The 22,505-nt window shown below is 36.3% G+C and overlaps 1 protein-coding gene across 2 annotated transcripts in view; it reads right to left on the minus strand.

Annotated features, from left to right (window-relative positions):
* Window positions 1-207: 207 nt before the first annotated feature.
* LOC144239610 (uncharacterized) overlaps window positions 208-22,505 on the minus strand; it is a 36,965-nt gene continuing 14,667 nt past the window's right edge. The window contains exons 3-6 of one of the 2 annotated variants that reach the window (XM_077773723.1): window positions 22,119-22,245; window positions 21,745-21,840; window positions 5,617-6,888; window positions 208-4,062 (exon numbers count right to left, since the gene is read on the minus strand). In XM_077773723.1, the coding sequence (XP_077629849.1) occupies window positions 4,046-4,062; window positions 5,617-6,888; window positions 21,745-21,840; window positions 22,119-22,245 (1,512 nt within the window). In that variant the 3' untranslated portion in view covers window positions 208-4,045. Of the gene's footprint in view, window positions 4,063-5,168; window positions 6,889-21,744; window positions 21,841-22,118; window positions 22,246-22,505 lie in introns of those variants that run through there. The other variant, XM_077773722.1, reaches the window with a different exon arrangement.

Raw genomic sequence — 22,505 nt, forward strand, 5'->3', positions numbered from 1 at the left:
TCTATTACTAGCTATTATAATAAAAAAATACACATACTTTTTAATGTAAGAATCTACTTTACAGAAATAAAAACATACATATACAAGTATTTATGTATAAAGATATTTATTGACAATTGTCTAACCCAACAAGGAAGTGGAATCAATATAAATGTCAATCAATAAACAATATAAACATATAATACCGCTACAGACATAGTACTCTGCAGCTACTAACACTAAAATAAGTTAGATTTATATGTACCTGGAAAGATGTCCATTTTATAGGAAAAGTCACAGTTCGATGTCCATATAGTGATCCTGTTTAAATATATAAATATCCACAACCATGAATAAAAGAACTATGTATAATAAACACGTACATTTAAGCATAAAGAAGGCTACAGAAAAGTATTAATGAGGCTTCTAACATGTTAGTTTAGGAAGTCATATTTTTGGTGGCTTAGTCGGTTGAGCATCTGGCTTCAGCTTAGGTTATGATCTCACAGTTCATGGGTTCAAGCCCCGCATCCGGCTCTATGCTTATAGCTAGCTCAGAACCTAGAGCCTGTTTCAGATTCTGTGTCTCCCTCTCTCTCTGACCCTCCCCTGCTCACGCTGTCTCTCTCTCTCAGAAATAAATAAAACAGAGGTGCCCGGGTGGCTTAGTCGGTTAAGCGTCCGACTTTCGCTTGGGTCATGATCTCGTGGTTCGTGGGTTCGAGCCCCGCATCGGGCTCTGTGCTGACTGCCAGCTCAGAGCCTGGAGCCTGTTTCAGAGTCTGTGACTCCCTCTCTCTCTGACCCTCCCCCTGCTCATGCTGTCTCTCTCTCTCTCCTAGAAATAAATAAAACATTAAAAAAAAAAAAAAGAAAGAAAGAAAACATTAAAAAAAAAAGGAAGCCATATTTTCTTTTTTTCCTTATGTATATTTGCTATAATTTCTTGTTTTGGAGGTAATTGCTTTATGTAATTTCAGAAGGGCAATTCAGTCAAATATGATAAGAAAAAGACTACATAAAAATGTAAGTTTAATTTCTAACATTTCTTTTGAGAATAAGTAAAAAAACATTAGAAGCAGAGAACAAAGTAATAGCATCATGGTCCACTTGACCTTTATTCTTCTGTTTGTTACACCATTTACCTTAGAAAACAATCTATAATTCTGAAAACTTGATTTATGGACTAGATATATCAGTGATAAAGCCATTTATTTTATTACCATGCTTTTAAAATTCCACAAGCCTATTTTCTTGTTTTTTGTTTTCAATATCTCGATAAATTGAACAAGAAGTAGGGTATAGGTAAGAGTAAGAAAGGACTGTGAAGGAAGATAGTTACATAGAGGGATTTCCCTTTTTTTTAAAAAGGACAAGGGTCCCATATGTAGAAAAAGAATGTGATTGGTTTACAGAGAAATCAGCTTGCTCTCTCATAAACTTAGCTGGCCTCAAGCTATAATGTTTTAGAATTGCCACTCCTGAGGTAATATTTCTTTTAGCTAGAGGAGCATTTACAAAAATAGTTCACACGCAGGGCACCTGGGTGGCTCAGTTGGTTAAGCATCTGACTTCAGCTCAGGTCATGATCTCATGGTTCGTGGGTTCGAGCCCTGCGTCGGGCTCTGTGCTGACTGCCAGCTCAGAGCCTGGAGCCTGTTTCAGACTCTGTATCTCCCTCTCTCTCTGACCCTCCCTGCTCACGCTGTCTCACTCTCTCTCTCTCTCAGAAATAAATAAAACATTAAAAAATCTTTTTAAAAAAGTAGTTCACATGCAAAAGATATTAACAGCATCAAAAGAAGGGATTTATGGTCAAGTAAATGGGTTAAAGTTTTAAAAAACTGCTTTACTACAATATTTATTACAGCTGATGATGTAAGAAAATGATGAAATAAAATGAGCTTATTGCTTTAAAAAGTGATGTAAAATGTGCCATGATTTACAGGTTTGTTTGACCACAGAATCTTTCTTTCCAATATTATCAGAGTTCTAGCATTACTTGAAATATAGGAAATTTTAGGCTAACATATTGGAATTAAATTAACATAGAGATATGGTCCTTAGTAAAAGAATTCAAAACAAATAATTTTAAGGTAGTACATGGTACATTACTTTTACATGATTATAAAAACATTTTTCGTATCATCCTATAGGGGCATCTGAGTGGTTCAGTTGATTAAGCACCCAACTCTTGATTTTGGCTCAGGTCATGATCCCAGGTAATGAAATCAAGCCCCATGTTGGGCTCCACACTGAGCATGGAGCCTGCTTAAGATTCACTCTCTCTCCGTCTGCCCCCCTCCCTGCTCATACACTCTCTAAAAGAAAAAAGAAAAGACATCTATAAAATGACAATAATCAAGGCAGTGTAATATTGACAGAGGGAGAGACACATAGATCAATGGAATAGAATAGAAAACCCAGAAGTGAGATATACACAAATAAATTCAATAGATTTTTGACAGAGGCAATTTAATGGAGGAAAAACTGTCTTTTCAGCAAACAGTGCTAAAGTAAATGGACATCCATAAGCCAAAACAAAGAAAGATACCAAGCTAAAGCATACAATGTACATGAAAAGATAACTCAAAATAGATCACAGACTTATGAGTAAAACATAAAATTATGAAAAAGTTATGCAAATTCCATGGGCTAGGCAAGGAATTTTAGATTTGACATCAAAGCAAGATCCATAAAGGAAAAATTGATAATGCAGATCTTATCAAAACTGGAAACGTTTGCTCTTCAAAAGACCCTGTTAAAGGGGTGCTTGAGTGGCTCAGTTGGTTAAGCATCTGACTCTGGACCTGGGCTCAGGTCATGATCTCACAAGTTTGTGGGATCAAGCCCCATGTAGGGCTCCACACTTACAGTCCAGGGACTGCTTGAGATACTCTGTCTCCTCTCTCTCTGTTCCTCCCCTGACTCACACACTCTCTTTCTCTCCTTCAAAATAAATAAACTTAAAAAAGAAAAAAAATACATTAAAAAAATGGAGAAAAGCTACACACCTGGAAAAATATTTGCAAAACACATAACAAAGGACTACTATCATCTAGAATAAGAAAACAGTCTTTCAAAACCTAGGAGTGAAAAACAAAAAAAATTCAAAAATGAGTAAAAGATACAAACGGGCATTTCACCAAAACAGATATACAAATGACAAGCACATGAAAAAGTATTCACCATCATTAGCCATTAGGAAAATGCAAATTAAGACCACAAAGAGACATCACCATACCTATCATGAGGGCTAAAACAAAAAGTGATGACAATACCAAATGCTGCGACACTGGGTTACTCATATACTCTTGGAGTGTGAATGTAAAATGGCAAAGCAATTTTGGAAAATACTTTATCCATTTCTTGTATGAGAAAACATGAATTTAATGTAAGACCAAGAAATTGTACTCTTAGGCATTTACCAGAGAAATGGAAATTTATGTTAACATAAAAATCTATACACAAATGTTCATGAGTAGCTTTATTTGTAATAGCTAAACACTTATTTTTTTTCTTAACGTTTCCTTCTAATAAGAATTTTAACATTCAGAATGAGGTACAACCTCACATTAATTATATTAGGATGCTCTGCTCTGAAATCATTTATCTAATGATTAGTAAGAAGGATAAAAGATTTACCTTATGTACTGTATTCGATTGAAAAGTCTTCCTCTCGTTTGAATTCTAAAATAGTATACAATTAAAATACTGAAAAAAAGGAAACCCCCATGCATTGTTGGTGGGAATGTAAATTGATGCAACTACTGTGGAAAACAGTATGAAGTGTCCTCAAAAGATTAAAAAAACAAATACCATACTATCTAGTAATTCCACTACTTGGTATTTACCCAAAGAAAATGAAAACACTAATTTGAAAAGACATATGCAGGGGCGCCTGGGTGGCTGTCGGTTAAGTGTCCGACTTCAGCTCAGGTCATAATCTCACGGTTCGTGGGTTCAAGTCCCACGTCGGGCTCTGTGCTGACAGATCAGAGCCTGGAGCCTGTCTTCGGATTCTGTGTCTCCCTCTCTCTCTGGCTCTCCCCTGCTCATGCTGTGTCTATCTCTCCCTCAAAACTAAATAAAACATTTAAAAAAAAAGGAAAGATATATGTACCCCAATGTTTACTGCAGCATTATTTACAATAGCTAAGATATGGAAGCAACCTAAATGTCCATCAACAGATGAATAAACAAGATGCAGTATGTATATACAATGGAATATTACTCAGCAATAAAAAAATGAGATCTTGCCATTTGCAACAATATGGATGGACTTAAAGGATCTTATGCTGAGTGAAATAAGTCAGAGAAAGACAAATACCATCTGATTTCACTTATCTCTGGAATCTAAAACACAAAATAGAAATAGAATCATAAATACAGAGAACTGATGGTTGCCAGAGAGTAGAGGGTTTGGAGGGTGGATGAAATACGTGAAGGGGATTAAGAGGTACAAACTTCCAGTTATAAAATCAATCTATCAATAAGTTAATTAAACAAATCACAGGGATGAAAAGTACAGCATATGGAGTATTGTCAATAATACCGTAATAATGTTGTATTGTGACAGATGGTAACAACACTTATTGTGGTCAGTACTGAATAAAGTACAGAACTGTCAAATCACTATGTATACACCTAAAACTAAAATAACATTGGATGTCAACTATACTTCAATTAAAAAAGCAAGCAAGCAAGATGATTCTTGAGCCCAGAAGAAAATTTTTTAAAATACTGAAAAACACAATAACTAATATTTATTGAGTATAAACTATGTATTACACATTGCTTTAAGGCTTTATATGTATTTGCATCTTTAAATCATTATAATGAGAATGATTTTAATGTTTTATAAGTGAAAAATCTAAAGCAAACAGGGGTTAACTACCTTTTCCAAAGTAAACATGTGTAGTAAATGGTGGAGTTCAGATCATGCTGAACAAGAGAATGATGCCAAACACGAAAACCCTACATTTTACGGCTGCACTCTTGTATAAATTAATCTCTAAAAAAGATTGAAAAATGATGGAAACGGATTATCCATTATATTATTCTAGCCTTTTTCTGTTTGAATTTTCTGATAGTGAGTTACCCATAAGTGAAAGTAAAAAAGGATTCTGACTTTCATCATCTGAATTTTCTGATATTCCAAAGCTGAGTAACAATGGGCAATCAAAAGATTTAATACATTTTCATGAAGTTTTTCTCAATTATGAAGTTTATGATGCTGAGTAAGGTGTGAATGACGTCTAAAATCCTTCCCACATTCATTACATTTATAAGGCTTCTCACCAGAATGAATTCTCTGATGTTGAGTAAGTTGTGAGCCACGATTAAAGGCCTTCCCACATTCATTACATTTGTATGGTTTCTCACCAGTATGAATTCTCTGGTGCTGAGTAAGATGTGAACCACGAATAAAGGCTTTCCCACATTCATTACACTCATAGGGTTTCTCACCAGTATGAACTCTTTGATGGTAAGTTAGCTGTGAGCCACGAATAAAAGCCTTACCACATTCCTTACATTCGTACAGCTTTTTGCCAGAATGAGAAATCTGATGTAAAGTAAGTTGTGAGGCACAAATAAAGATCTTCCCACACTGCTTACATTCATAGGGATTCTCACCTGTATGGATTCTCTGATGCTGAGTCAGTTGTGAGCTATAAATAAAGGCCTTCCCACACTCTTTACATTCATAGGGTTTTTCACCAGTGTGAATCCTCTGATGCTGAGTAAGATGTGAGCCACGAATAAAGGCTTTCCCACATTCCTTACATTCAAAAGGTTTTTCACCAGTGTGAATTTTTTGATGTTCAGTAAGTTGTGAGCCACGAATAAATGATTTCCCACATTCTTGACATTCATAGGGTTTCTCTCCAGTATGAATCCTCTGGTGTCGTATAAGCTGTGAGCCATAGTTAAAGGTCTTTCCACATTGCTTACATTCATGTGGTTTCCTACCTGTATGAATCCGCTGATGTTCAGTAAGTTGTGAGCCACGAATAAAGGACATTTCACAGTCTTGGCATTTATAGGGTTTTTCACCAGTATGAAGTCTGTAATGCAGAGTAAGCTGTGAGCCATAACTGAAGGCTTTCCCACATTTCTTACATTCATAGGGTTTCTCACCTGTATGAATTCTCTGATGTTCAGTAAGTTGGGAGCCACGAATAAAGGCCTTTCCACATTCTTTACAGTGATAGGGTTTCTCTGCAGTATGAACTCTCTGATGGTAAGTAAGTTGAGAGCCACGAAAAAAGGCCTTACCACATTCATTACATTCATAGGGTCGTTCACCAGTATGAATTCTTTGATGCTGGGTAAGATGAGAGCCACGAATAAAGGCCTTCCCACAGTCTTTACATTTATAAGGTTTCTCCCCAGTATGAATTCTTTGATGATAAGTAAGCTGTGAGGCACAAATAAAGGCTTTTCCACATTCCTTACATTCATAAGGTTTAACAACATGAACTCTCTGATGGTAAGTAAGTTCTGAACCCCCAAGAAAGGCCTGTCCACATTCTTTACATTCATAGAATTTTTCATCGGAATGAACTTTCTGATGTTCAGTCATTTGAAAGCCATGGATAAAATATTTTCTGCATGCTTTACATTCATAGGACTTCTCAGGAAAACAAATTCTTTGTTTTAACGTAACGGATGCAGTCTGGCTAAAATTGGGAATTTCTTTACAAGTGATTAGTAGTTGCTTGAAAAGTCCCTCTTTATTTCCCAATTGGCTTTCAAACTGGTCTTTGCATTCCCTATCATCTTGAAGACTTTTACAATCACACTTAAGTCTTGTAAGCTGTTCTATTATCTCCCACTGAGACGATTCTATTTCATAAATTCCTTTTTTTGAGAACAGATTTTTGGTCTCATATCTCGATTCCCAAGCTATAAGGTAAAAAGAAAGAAAATGTTATTTTCATATTCTTTGAAAAATGAAACCGCTAAGGTAGAAACAGTAGACTCAAAGCGCATATCATATTCGTAAGATGTCAATGGAACCAATGGAACAGAAAAGAAAAATCCAGAAACAATTATACGTGCAAATTTAGTATACAATAAAAGCCAGCAGCTCAAATCGGTAGGAAAAACATGTTCTAATAAATTAAATTGATAAACATGGATAAACACATAGAAAAAAAACTGTATTAATTCTGCATATCTTACAGTTGGATAAATTCCAAATGGATCAGATATCCGTATTTACAGAAATGAAAACATGCATACAATTAGAATAAAACTTGGGTGACTTCTTCTATAAACTAGGAATGGGGAAAACTTTCCTAGTCATATTTGATAAAAATGACTGCATTATAGTTAAAGAAAAAAGAAAGGTTGGCATGTCAAAAAGACAAGAGGTTAAGTAAAATGACAAACTTGGAAAAGATAGTTGCAAAGCTGGAGTTTCCCGTGTGTGTGTGTGTGTGTGTGTGTGTGTGTGTGTGTGTATGCAGTTTCTAAAAGTAGACTAGGAAAAAAATACTACTATATAAAACTGGACATCAACCCTATATAAAAATAGACTAGGAAAATAGGACAATTGTTAGAAAAGTAATGTAAATAGCTTTTAACCATATGAAAATATACTCAATTTTGCTCATAAGATAAATGCAAATCAAAGCTACACAGAGGTGAACATATGGAGAAATTGGAATCCTCACAGCTTGCTGATGGACATGTAAAATGGTACAGCTGCTTTGTGAAACAATTTTGTACTTCCTCAAAAAGCTAACAGTTTCCATAATACCCTGCAATTTCACTCCTAGTTATATCCCCAAGAGAAGTGTCTAACATAGGGTTACCACATAACCCAGAAATCCACTTGTAGGTACAGAGCCAAGAGAACTGAAAATACGTATATATATAAAAACATGAATACAGTGTTCGTAATAGCATTTTCATTATAAGCGTAAGGTGGAAACAAGTCAAACATTTATTAATTGATGAATGAATAAAAATGTGGTGTATCCTTACAACAGAATATTTGGCAATAAAAATACTGACACATGCTATGACATGAATAAACCTTGCAAATATTATGCTTAGTGAAAGAAGCTAGTCACAAAAGACCACATATCATATGATTGCTTTTACATGAATTATCCAAAGTAGGTAAATCCATATAGACAGAAAAATCAGTAGCTGCACAGGGCTTGGGGATGGACAGAGAAACATGAGAAATGGCTACTACTAGATATTGGATTTCTTGTTGCAGTGATAAAAATGTTCTAAAATTGTAATGGCTATACGAGACTGTGAATAAAAGCCCCTGTTGTTTACTCTAAATGGGTGAACTGTACAGTATGTGAAATATATCTCAATAAAGTACTTTTAAAAAACTACAGAGATGCTACTTCTTACCTCTTAGAACAGGGCATTTCCCAATGTGACATCAAATACTATTAGCAAGACTGTAAGGAAATTGGTACTTATAGATATTGTTAGTAAGAATATGAATGGTATAAAGGAACCTAAGAAAGGAAATACAGCAGTATTTAGCACAATTACATATATCTTTTGATCTAGCAGCTCCACTTCTGTGAAACCAATCCCAAAATTGCACTAACCAAAATGTCAAAAATAGGACGCCAAAAAGTTTTCACTGAAGCACAATGTGTTACAGCAAGAGATAAAAGATAACCCAACTTGGGGCACCTGGGTGGCTCAGTTGGTTGAGAGCCCAACATTGTTCAGGTCATGATCTCAGTTTGTAAGTTTGAGCCTTGTGTCAGGCTCTGCTAATAGCTCAGAGACTGGAGGCTGCTTTGGATTCTGTGTCTCCATCTCTCACTATCCCTTCCCCACTTGCACTTCCCTCTTCCTCTCTCCCTTTCTCAAAAATAAACATTAAAAAATTTTTTTCAAAAAATAACCCAATTGTCCACTGGTAGGTGATTGGTGGAAGTAGTTAATGGTATATCCACATCACAAAGTACTATGCAGCAGTTTATTGGGACACCTGGGTGGTTCAGTCGGTTGGGTGGCCAACTTCGGCTCAGGTCATGATCTAACGGTTTGTGGGTTCGAGCCCCGCGTCGGGCTCTGGGCTGACAGCTCAGAGCCTGGAGCCTGTTTCAGATTCTGTGTCTCCCTCTCTCTCTGACCCACCCCTGCTCACGCTGTCTCTCTCTCAGAAATAATTTTTTTTTAAAAAAAGGGAGTATATTAATATGAAATGCTGTTTAAATACATAATTAATTGAGAGAAAATGTGGAAAAAAACATGTATACTTATGCCTTTTCTCTTAGGAAGGTGGGAAGAGTAAGTATGCACGTATAAAACACATTTGCTTTTTTTTTTTTTAAAGGATGGATTGCAGGGTGGGGAAGGAATAAGTGAAGGGGCAAGGATAGAAGTCAGACCGCTTTCAATACAAGTTGTTTTGTAAATTTCACTTTGGAGGTATATAAGTATTCTGTGTTACTACAAAACAAATTATAACAAGCACAGCATAAAAGGAAAATACTGAATTAAAAAATAATAGTATTTACAATTGTTGGAATAACTATACAAAGAAGTTATTTCAAATAACTTTCAAACATATTAATCTGTGAAATATACTCTACATGGGGGGAAAAAGAATTACTAAAACAATTGTCTCAAACTGTTCTGAGTAACCATACTGTTGATAGTACTGTCAATCTTCTTTTAGAGGGTTGTATTTATAAGGTAGGACAAAATAAGTAATTATGTGACATTCCAATCCTATAATTTTTAGTGTTCACAATAACTAGAGCTCTAAGCATAGGATAAAATGGATACAGATATAAGATCTTTTTAAAAATTTTTTTAAATGTATTTTATTTATTTCTGAGAGAGAGACAGCATGAGCAGGAGAGGGTGAGAGAGAGGGAGACACAGAATCTGAAGCAGGCTCCAGGCTCTGAGCTGTCAGCACAGAGCCCAACGCGGGGCTTGAACCCACAAACAGTGAGATCATGACCTGAGCTGAAGTCGGACGCTTAACCGACTGAGCCACCCAGGTGCCCCCAGATATAAGATTTTTAAAAGCGTTAAATAAAAAGCCAATAATTAAGAATCTGAACTGGAAGTACTGGGGCGCCTGGGTGGCTTAGTCGGTTGAGCGTCCGACTTTCGCTTGGGTCATGATCTCGCGGTTTGTGGGTTCGGGCCCCGCGTCGGGCTCTGTGCTGACTGCCAGCTCAGAGCCTGGAGCCTGTTTCAGAGTCTGTATCTCCCTCTCTCTCTGACCCTCCCCTGCTCACGCTGTCTCTCTCTCCTAGAAATAAATAAAAATATTAAAAAAAAAAAAAAGAATCTGAATTGGAAGTACTGGTATGAACTCATGCTGTAGCGCACTTTTTAAAATATAATTAGTGCACTTTCTTAGAGCAGTCTTAGGTTTTAGATTTACAGAAAAACTGACCAAAAGTCAGAGTTCTCTTTCCTTGACACTCTCTTATTATTAATATCTTAATACTTTGCACTGGTGTGGTGAATTTGTTATAACTGATGAAGCTTTACTAATATATTATTAACTAAAGTCAATAGTTTACATTAGGCTTCATTCTTTGTGTTGTAAAGTTATATGGGTGTTGCCAAATGCATGATGTCATGTGTTCATTATTACAGTATTGCACAGAATAGTTTACTTAAAAATCCCCTGTCCTCCACTTAGCCATTCCTCCTCCCTCCCCAAATCCAAGCAACCACTGATTATTTTACCAACTCTACTATTTGGCTTTTCCAGGATGTGATATAGAATCATAAAATATTTAAACTCTTCAAACTGGTTCCTTTCACTTAAGACACTAAGCAGTTTATGGTTTCTCCATATTTTTTCATGGCTCAATAGTTAATTTATTTTTCATTGCCGAGTAATATTCCTTCGTATGGGTTAACTGCATTATTTGTCTAATTACTAAATGAAAAACATCTTGGTTGCTTCTAAGTTTTGGAAATTAAGAACAAGCTTCTATAAACACTTATGTTCAGGTTTTTGTACAAGCAAAAGGTTTCAATTTATTTGGGTAAATATCTAGGAGTACAATTGCTGGATCATATACCAAAACTTAGTTGTTGTTGTTTTTCCTAAGTTAGTTAACATACAATGTAGTCGGCTTCAGGAGTAGAACCCACTGATTCATCTCTCACATATGACACACAGTGCTCATCCCAAAAAGTGCCCGTCCTTAATGTCTGTCACCCACTTAACCCACCCCCATCAACCCACAGCTTGTTTTCTGTCTTTAAGAGTCTCATGTTTTGCCTTGCTCTCTGTTTTTGTCTTATTTTTCCTTCCCTTCCCCTATGTTCATCTGTAAAGTTTCTCAAATTCCACATATGAGTGAAATCGTATGTCTTTCCCTGACTGACTTGTTTCGCTTAGCCTAATACCCTCCAATTCTATTCAGTGTTGGAAATGGCAAGATTTCATTATTTTTTCATCACTGAGTAGTATTCTGTTTTGTGTGTGTGTGTGTGTGTGTGTGAGACATCTTCTTAATACATTCATCAGTTGATGGACATTTGAGCTTTTTCTATAATTTGGCTATTGTTGATAGCACTGCTATAAGCACTAGGGTGCATGTGCCCCTTCGAATCAGCATTTTTTATCCTTTGGATAAATTCTAATAGTTTAATTGCTTGTCATAGGGGAGTTCTATTTTTAGTGTTTTGAGGAACCTCCACACTGTTTTCCAGAGCCACTGCAGCTGTTTTCATTCTCACCAAAAGTGCAAGAAAGCTTCCTTTTCTCCACATCCTTGCCAACATCTGTTGTTTCTTGAGTTGTTAATTTTAGCCATTCTGACTGGTGTGAGATGGTATCTCCTTATGGTTTTGATTTGTATTTCCCTGATGATGAGTGGTGTTGAGCATCTTTTCATGTGTCTGTCTCCCTTCTGGATATCTTCTTTGGAAAAGTGTCTATTCATGTCTTCTGCCCATTTCTTCACTGGATTATTTGTTTTTCAGGTGTTGAGTTTGGTAAGTTCTTTATAGATTTTGGATACTAACCATTTATCTGATGTGTCATACGCAAATATCTTCTCCCAAACCTTCAGTCGCCTTTTAGTTTTGTTGACTGTTTGCTGTGCAGAGGATTTTTATCTAATGAGGTCCCAATAGTTCATTTTTGTTTTTATTTCCCTTGCCTCTGGAGACATATCAGGTAAGAAGTTGCTGTAGCCAAGGTCAAAGAGAGGTTGCTGCCTATTTTCTCCTGTAGAATTTTGATGGTTTCCTGTCTCTTTCCTGATCGTCTTTCATCCATTTTGAATTTATTTTGTGTATGGTGTAAGAAAATGGCCTAGTTTCATTCTTTGCCATGTTGCTGTCCAATTCTTCCAGCATCATTTGCTAAAGAGACTGTTTTTCGTCCATTAGATAATCCTTCCTGCTTTGTCAAAGATTGGCTGGCCATATATTTTGGGGTCCATTTCAAGGTTTCTCTATTCTATTCCATCGATCTAGGTGTCTGGTTTTGTGCCAATACCAAACTGTCTTGATGATTATAGCTTTGTAATACAGGTTAAAGTCCGGGATCGTGATGCCTCCAGCTTTGTTTTTTTCAACATTACTTCGGCTATTTGGGGTCTTTTGCAGTTCTATACAAATTTTAGGATTGTCTGTTCTAGCTCTGTGAAGAATGCTGGTATTATTTTGATAGAGATTATATTGAATGTATAGACTGCTTTGCATAGTATCGACATTTTAACATTTGTTCTTTTGTTCTATTAACATGGAATGTTTTCCCATTTCTTTGTGTCTTCTTCAATTTCTTTCATAAGCTTTCTATAGTTTTGTGTGTACAGATCTTTACCTCTTTGATTAGGTTTCCCAGGTATTTTATGGGTTTTTCGTGCGTTGCATGACTATTCCTTTATATCTTTCTGTTGCTTTATTATTGGTGTATAGAAATGCAACCGATTTCTGTACACTGGTTTTATATCCTGTGACTTTACTGAATTCCTGTATCAGCTCTACCAGTTTTTCAGTGGAATCTTTCAGGTTTTCCATGCAAAGTATCATGTGATTTGTGAAAACGGAAAAGTCTGACTTCTTTGCCAATGTGGATGCCTTTTATTTCTTTGTGTTGTCTGACTGCTGAGGCTATGACTTGCAACACTATGTTAAACAATAGTGGTGAGAGTGAACATCCCTGTCATGTTCCTGATCTCAGGAGGAAAGCTCTGTTTTTCCCCACTGAGGATGATATTAGCTGTGGGCCTTTCACATATGGCTTTTATGTTAAGGTATGTTCCTTTTATCCAAATTTCTTGAGAGTTTTTATCAAGAAAGCATGCTGTATTGTCAAATGTTTTTTCTGCATCTACTGACAGGATCATATGGTTTTTATACTCTCTTCTATCAATGTGGTGTATCACATTGGTTGATTTGCAAATACTGAAATAGACCTACAGCCCAGGAATGAAGCTCACTTGATCATGGTGAATAATTCTTTTAATGTACTGTTGAATTCGATTTGCTAGTATCTTGTTGAGAATTTTTACATCCAGGTTCATCAGGGATATTGGCCTGTAATGCTCCTTTTTAGTGGGGTCTTTGTCTGGTTTTGGAATCAAGGTAATGCTGGCTTCACAGAATGAGTTTAGAAGCTTTCTTTTAATTTCTATTTTTTTGGGACAGCTTGAGAAGAATAGGTATCACCTCTGCTTTAAATGTCTCGTAGAATTCCCCTGGGAGGCCATCTGGCCCAAGGCTCTTTTTGTTGGGTGATTTTTGACAACTGATTCAATTTCTTTGCTAGTTGGACTATATTTAGTTTTGTAAGAAAGTGTCAAACTGCCTTCCAAAGTGACTGTATTATTTTGCATTCCCATCAACAATGAAAGAAAGTTCCTGTGGCCCCACATTCTTGACAGTATTTCGAGCTGCCAGTGTTTCAGATTTTAGTCATTCTAAGAGGCCTGTAGTTACATCTCACGGTTCTTTAAAAATGTAATACCCTAATGACATATGACATCTGAACATCTTTTCATATACTTATTTGCCATGAGTTTATCTTCTCTAGAGAGCCATCTGTTCAGATCTTCTGGCGACATTTTGCCTTTTCATACTCATAACTGTCTTTCACACAGCAGAAGTTTTTAATTTTAATGAAAACCAACTTTATCTTTAGTGTTCATGATTACGGTTTTCGGTGTTTATATAAAAACTCAGTCTGAGTCCAAAATCACCTAGATTTTCCCCTCTGTTATCTTCTGAAGTTTTATAATTTTCATTTTACATTAAGGAGTATAATCTATTTTGAGTTAATGTGTTTGAAAAGGTACAACATCATTATTGAGGGTTTTGTTAAGTGTGTATGTTCAGTTGTTCCAGTAACATTCGTGAAAAACGCTATCCTTTTTCCATTGGATTGCCTTTACTCCTTTGTCAAGGATCAGCTAAGGATATTTTAGAACTCTATTTCTGGGCTTTCTATTCAGTTCCATGTATGTATTTATTCTTTCACCAATAATACAATGCCACCTTGATTACTAATAGCTTCATGGGAAGTCTTGAAGGCAGGAAGTTAAGTTAGTCTCTCATTTCCTGCATCACTACTATCTTCTTATTCTTTTCACTTCTTTTAGTTGACTTTTGTAGAGAAATATTTACATTCCTTTCACATTCCTTTTATGTACAGTTGACCTTTGTACAATAAAGGGGCTTAAAGCAGTCAAAAATTTGACTGCCCAAGCAGTCAAAAATTTGCATATAACTTTTGACACCCCAAAACTTAATAGCCCACTGTTAACCAAAAGCTTTAAAGATAACATAAACAGTTAATTAACACATATATCATGTTATATATTGTATATTATATACTCTATTCTTTGTTTGTTGTTTATTTATTTATTCTTAGAGAGGGGGAGAGAGAGAGCAAGAGCAGGTGAGGGGCAAAGAGAGATAAGGAAAGAGAATCCCAAGCAGGCTCCATATTCTCAGTGTAGAGCCCCAACATGGGGCTTAATCCCATGAACTGTGATAGCATGATGTGAGCTGAAATCAAGGGCTGGACGCTCAACCGGCTGAGCCACCCAGGCACCCCCATTTTATACAATTCTATTAACAATGTAGTAACTCTAGAAATCAGATTCTCTCCCTTCCCCAGGGTTTGCTAATTTTTGTTACTCTTGTTGCTGTTTTGATTGTTGTAGGCTTCTGTCCTGAGGACCACTTTAGATATAAATTTAAGGTCTTCTACAGTCTTTTCTGAGCTTTTCTCTGGGTATGCATGGTCACTTTCTAATTTCTACACATAGGCCACTGTGTTTGAATTTCCTAGTCTTTAATATCTGGCTCCCAAATGGGAAAAGAAAAATGAACAAGGTGAAAAAACTGGCCCTAGACCTTTAAATCCCCTAGAAGTCACTTCAGCCAAAAGTGACTTACAGCAAATAGAGAGATGCAACAATGGCCACTTCCCACTTTGTCTACAACTCTGTGATCAGGACATTAGGAAAACATACCGAGAAAACTTAATATTGTAGACTTGTCAATATTCTCCCAAAATGATTTGTAAAGTCAATGCAATCTTAATGAAAATCCCAACACATTTGAAGGGAGAAGGCTGTCAAGCTAATTAGAAAGACCTAAGACCATGAATGGTCATGACATTCTTAAAGAGAAGATGAAAATATTTTCTCCACTAGGTAGCAAGATGCATTAAAAGCAACTATAATTAAAATAATGTGGTATTATCACAGGGCCTAAATATATAAAGTCCAGAAATATGTCCACATACAAAAGGAAACTATATTTGATACAAGTAGCATTTAGTGGGGAAAGAAAATATACTTTACAATTAATCTTGCCAAGATAACTAGAAAAACTGGACCCCTATTTCAAACACCATGAGAGAAATCAACTGTAGGTAGGATGAAAATCTCAATGTGGGGCGCCTGGGTGGCTCAGTCGCTTAAGCATCTGACTTCTGCTCAGGTCATGATCTCACGGTTCGTGGGTTCAAGCCCCGCGTTGGGCTCTGTGCGGACAGCTAGCTCAGAGCCTGGAGCCTGTCTTCGGATTCTGTGTCTCCTTCTCTCTCTCTCTGACCCTGCCCTGCTCACGCTGTCTCTATCTCTCTCTCAGAAATAAATTTTTAAAAAAATATTTTAAAAAATTTCAATGTGAAAGGAAACATTAAAATTTAAAAAAAAAATAATTATATAGAAGAATATAGTCATGAATTAAAGTTATAGAAGGACTTTTTAAATAGCTCACAAAGAATATCCATCATAAAGGACAAGATGAATAAATTCTACTTCTTAAAAATTAGGAACTTTTATTCATCAAAAGATTCTAAAAAAAGGGTGAAAACCCAAGGCACACAGCAGAAGGTATCTGAAACACAAATACAGTACTTATAATATATTAAAAACCCATCTAATCGGTAAGAGAAGACTAACAACCCAGTAGAAGAATAAGTCAAAGATATCAACAGGAATCTACAAAAGTTCTAAGTGGTCAATAAATATATTAAAAAACAGCCCAAACTCATTAGTAATCAGGGAGATGGAAATAAAATTCCAATGACAGATATCAGCTGACTAGATAGGCAAAAATTTTTTAATCTGACAATATTATGTGTGGTCAAGAATGCGGTACAGATTCTCATATACTATTGACAAGGATTGTATACTGGTACAACTACTTTGGAACACGGTTTGGCATTATCTAGTAAAATGAAAGATACATGTATCTTTTGACCTAGCACTTTCACTCTTAGATATTTCAGAAAACCTCATGAGTAAGCATATCAAGTGACATTTATAACATCACTATTTATAAACAGCCCAAATTAGAAATGACCTAAATTTTAGCTAAGAACATACTAAAAATTAATAGCCAAGAGTTAATTCTGGTATATTTAAACAATGGAATTCTTGTAAAAAATGAATGAACTAGAGCTACCTTTGGATGACTCTCACAAATACAGTATTGAATGAAAGGAGCATGAAACAAAAGAACACGTACAATATGATGTCACTCACCTATATTCTAAAATACGCAAAATTAAACAATACATTTTAGAACTGTATACATAGGTCATAAATATACATACTCATAGGGTGTTTCTGGAGTGACGGCAGTGTTCTGTTTCTTGTCATGGGTGGTTGTTAATCAAACTGTACATATGTTTTATATACTTTCCCATATATTTCACTATAAGAATAGATTTTTTAAGTTTAATTATTTACTTATTTTGAGAGAGAGCGAGAGAGAGCGAGCACATATCCATGCAAGTAGGGAAGGGACAGAGAGAAGGGGAGAGAAAAAATCTCAAGCAGGGCCCTATCTCACAAACTGTGATATCATGACCTGAGCCTAAATCAAGAGCTGGATGCTTAACCAACTAAGCCACCCACGCACCCTTAAATATAGATTTAAAAAAATCATGTGGCTCATAGTTTTACTTGTTCTAAATGTTAGCAATACTACCTAAGTGAAGATTCTGTAACTAAGAACCCCAGATTCCCCTAATTCTCCCTTTGAGGGTCCAGAGCAAATTTGGAACCTGATGTTTATATTCGTCTCCTTTCAACCAAAAAGGTTGAGTTGGCCTAGTGTGGCAGAACAAGAATTGAAGAGATAGCAATCCATACAAAGAATTAGACTAAGAGATAACAAAATTATTATATGAGTCTGGCATCAATTAGAGATCAAAGGGATTATGTCTAAAGTATGAAGTATGTTACAATCTTATTTTTTAAAATAAGCAATTTCTGGGGCATGCTATAAAACTTCCAGGGAGGAAAAGGCACTCAGCAATGGCCATAACTGTAGCTGAAGAGGCAAGGGAAAACGGGAGGCAAGGAAGTAGAGGTAATTCATAGCTATCGAGAGCAGAGTAATGGAATGAAAAATGTAACGTCAAGCACAATTTTTTCAAAAGTATGGAAGACATTACACTATGTAGGCTGAAGTGGTAGTACAAGAATAAGTTGAAAAGTTAAAAAGGAGCTGCAGAGAGAGTGAATGTTTGAAACAGATTTTGGGCTGGTAATTACAAGGTTTATATATCACTTATGGGAGTGAATAAATAAAGGAATTTGGAGGAGAAAGATAATTTGAAATGAAATTAAGGAATTAAGAATTAAGTTGCATTATTCTAAGGATGCTGAAATCACCAACAATGGTGACAGGTGTAGTGGAGGAGAGAAAGTTAGTGGGCAAAGTGCTTTGATTTTCAGTCTACTCAAGGAGAGGAAATTGGTAAATAATAGAACAAGAACACATAGTAGGTGGTTCAGTCTTTAAAGTGCTTTAAAGGAGCTGGGGGCTTTGATAATGGAAAATAATGGACTGTGAAGAAGACAAAACAAGAACCATTAACAAGTGCTCTAAGGGAACGCTGTATATTCATGGCACAGCTAAAATGTTCATTTGAAGACAAAAGGTGAAAGGAATATTAAAAGAGGCTGAGGATAATATGAGATATTTCTTATAAAGTTTCAAACAGTAAGGTGGAAGAGATTTGGGTGTTAAGAAAGAGTGGGGAATGAAATTTGTTCAGGAGATATATAAATCTGCATGTGATAAGAGTTCAGCTGAAGATTGGTGCCCTGGAAAGACTGGCCTTCTGGACCTGAGTGAAGTAACTGAAGACATAAGACAAATTGGAATTAGTCCTAAATAACTTCTAAGGAGAAGGTGGATAATTTTGCTAATGGACATTGGTCTCTATGAAGACAGTTCTAGTGGTAAGAAAGATATTGCCATGTTAATACAGGAAGTGATCTTGTTTTCCTTAAATTCTGCTGGAGGTCTATATGGAGGTGATAGTCTTATTAAGAGCACAAGAGATTTTGAAGGCTCACTTAAATAAGAGGCACATAGAGCTCTGCTGATCTCCTTTACAGACAACAATGTATGGTGTTGCAGCCAAAGAATGATGGTCTTACTAGGATTACTATATTATAGAATTATAGCTTGGAAATTACCATAAGAAAATCTGAAAGATCATTACTGAGAATGAGGTCAGGAAAGAATTCTCAAGATATAATGATATATAGGTTGAACCCTAAAGAAGCATAGCAGTTAGTGAGCAGAGTGAGTGATGTAAGGGCGTAGAGTACAGATACTAGATACATAGACATTAGATGAATCTAAGATAATGAATGAAGGCTACTATGGCTGGAATCTAATGAGAAAGGGGACAGGTAGCTAAGGTAGGGTATAAAACCATTCCAAAGCTAGACTAGGTAGGGCTTTCTAGTTTTCATTTTATCATTGTGTGATCTGATTTATATTTTTGAAAACATTACTCTGGCTGTTGTGTCAAAACCATTTAGAAGGGTATTACAATACCCCAAATTAGAGTCAGTATAGGCTTAAAGTGTTGCTAGTGGATATCATGAAAGCACACAGAATCAAAAGATATTTAGTTAGAAGAAATCTTCTGGAAAAACTTGGCTATATAGTAGTCACAGAATAGAGTAGCCCCAGAATGTTTTCTACTTTCTGACTGGAGCTATTTAGAAGTTTCTACAGTGAAATCTTCTGTCTGCACTTCAAAATGCAGCAGTGTAGTTTTTCCATTTCTACTAATTTTTCTTCCATAAAAATATCTCTTGTTGAGAACTTAGTATAATATACTTGTATTTAGTATTCCAAATCTTCTCAACAATCTTATCAGTCTGGTAAAGTAATGTGCTTAAGACAAAAGCTGGCACTAAAATTCTGGTCTAAGTGATTCCAGTTCTTCCAATCATCCCCTATACTATATTCCATCCCATTTCCCCTCTCTTCCCTTCTATCTGAACCAATCTACGGCTTTCTTTTCCCTCATTACCAAATTCAGTGATCAATTCTCAGTCCTCAACTTACTCATGTTCCCTGATATCAAAGATGTTGCCCTTGCTTCAATACCTTTTTCCACTTGGCTTCTGAGATACCACATTTTATTTTCCTATTAGCTCACTAGCTATTCCTGCTCAGTCTCCTTTGCAGAAACTTCCCGTCTTTCTAACTAAAATACAGAGTGGATTAGGGTCCTTCTCTTTTTTAACTATTATATAACTTCATAATATTTCTTCCAAGTTTTAAATTCTAATTGTATGTGTATTATTTTTTTCTAGGTCATTTCTTGATTTCTTCCAATTTCTAATAGAGATCCCTAAAGTATCATGAACAAAACAGAACTCTTGAATACCTGTCTTTCCTAACTAAGAAAAAGATATTCAGGGGCGCCTGGGTGGCTCAGTCAATTAAGCGTCCAATTTCGGATCAGGTCATGATCTCACAGTTCGTGGGTTCGAGCCCCTGTTGGGCTCCGTGCTGACAGCTAGCTCAGAGCCTGGAGCCTGCTTCAGATTCTGTATCTCCCTCTCTCTCTGACCCTCCCCTGCTCACGCTCTTTCTCTCTCTCTCTCAGAAATAAATAAAACATTTTAAAAAATTAAAAAAGAAAAAGATATTCAGTTGCTCAGGCATAAATCTAAGAAGTTACTGTGGATTTCTCTTTCATCATATACCACTTCTAATTAATTAGCAAGAGGTACTACCTTTAAAATCTGATCAGAATGTGGGGCACCTGGGTGGCTCAGCTGGTTAAACTTCTGACTTCAGTTCAGGTCATGATTTTGCGGTTCATGGGTTTGAGCCCTGTGTCGGGCTCTGTGCTCACAGCTCAGAGCCTGGAGCCTGCTTCAGATTCTATGTCTCCCCCTCTCTCTGACCCTCTTGTCTTTCTCTCTCTCTCTCTCTCAAAGATGAATACACATTTAAAAATTTTTTTTGATAAAATCTGATCAGAATCTGACTCCTTCATGTCACCTTCACTTATAAGCTACTGCCCTCTGAACCACCATAATTTCTAATGTGGACTAAAAAATGGCTTTTGAACTGGTCTTCCTGCTTCACTCTTGTTCCCATTTTATTTTCTATACAGTAACCAGCATAATCTTTGAAAATAACAAGTTCAATCACATCACTCCCCTGCTCAAAATCAGCCAATATTTCTTATCATACTTTCAACATGATCCCAATTCTCCATCATGGTATACAAGTCCTTCCATGACCCAGCCCCACGTCCTCTCTAACCTCATTTTCAATGTTTATTCTCCCTCACTCATCCCAGCCACACTTGTTTATCTACTAATCCTCAAAAGCATCAAACTCAGTTCCTTTGCAAGGACTACTCCCTCTGCCTTACACACTCTTCTCTCAGGATTTGCATGACTTACTTCAGGACTTTAGTCATTTCTCTCCTCAAATGTCAGCACCTCAGAGGGCCATCCCTGACCACTCTCTATAAAACACCTCTTCCCATTACTCCATTATTCTCCTCCTGCTTTTTATTTTACTTCATAACATTTATCACTCCTTCCTTCTACATTCTTATTTGTAACTCTCTCTTCTGCTAGGAAAGATCTGTGAGGAGAGGCAATTTTTCTTGTTCACTCAAAACTTAAGACTATAGAGGATATTTTTAAGAATATGTGTTAGATAAAGACTTGTACAAGTTTCAATGGATCAAAAACATAGGTACAACTGTTATCACAGGAGAAGAAGGAGGGCTTTTCCCTGTTTGAAAATATAGGTGAGTATGAAAGAAAAGAAAGGAAGTGCTAAGTGGGGTAAGAAGGGGTTTCGTTTGGTAACTGATGATAAACAATTTTACCTTCCAGTGTTCAAGCTTTTATTCCATAGGCCTTGGTTTGGTCTCTGAGGAGAACTGCTCAGCTAATATCTCAAAGTTGTAGCCAATGAATTAAGCAATTTGACTATTGTCCACAATGGCCTCCCCTTGTTTGACCATCTCTTACTCACCTAAGCTCTGACTTCTTGTCACATCCTGTACAACCTTCCAGGGCTCTTTTCCTTGCTTTAATAAGGAGAGTACATCTGCCTTAGAAATGGAAAATCCTGCTTATATGAATGGAAATAGATATGGTTATTCTCTGTTCATCCAGAATAAAATTGAACCCATTGTTCATAAAGGAAGAAGGTCAACTGCAGAAAGATTCAGAGGAAGAATATCTGAAGAAGAGAGAAGATTAAGGTACTCAATAGAGCTGCCCATTTTAAAGTCTATAAGCAACAAATTACTTAGTTGGGACCAGGGATCTGAAATTCAGCTAGGTATTTAAAACATTTCCTTAATTTCACAAAGACTGAAGTGGAATTACTGGGACCAAACTTACCCAGTGAGACCAGGTTGTTATAGTTTTCCAACATCACATCTCTATACAAATCCTTCTGTTCCAAGTCCAGGCACTCCCACTCTTCCTGAGAGAAGTCTATGGCCACATCCTTGAACAATACCAACCTCTGGAATGACAAGTCCAAGTGTTAATGGCAAAATAAAGAAATATTTTTTTAGAAGTAATTGAGAGGAGAACACACACACACACACACGCACACACGCACGTAATGAAAGGAAGGAAAAAGTATTACATAAAGGGGCCAAAACAATGAGCACATATGTTAAAGTTGGAAGCTTTCAGTGTGGGTAAGTAATACAAAGGAAGTGAATGTGAAATACGGAGCACCTTAACAATTTCTATACATTCCTATTACTCTTACTCATA

Source organism: Crocuta crocuta, unplaced genomic scaffold (assembly GCF_008692635.1).
Source record: "Crocuta crocuta isolate KB4526 unplaced genomic scaffold, BGI_CrCroc_1.0 scaffold267, whole genome shotgun sequence".
Taxonomy (NCBI): Eukaryota; Metazoa; Chordata; class Mammalia; order Carnivora; family Hyaenidae; genus Crocuta; species Crocuta crocuta.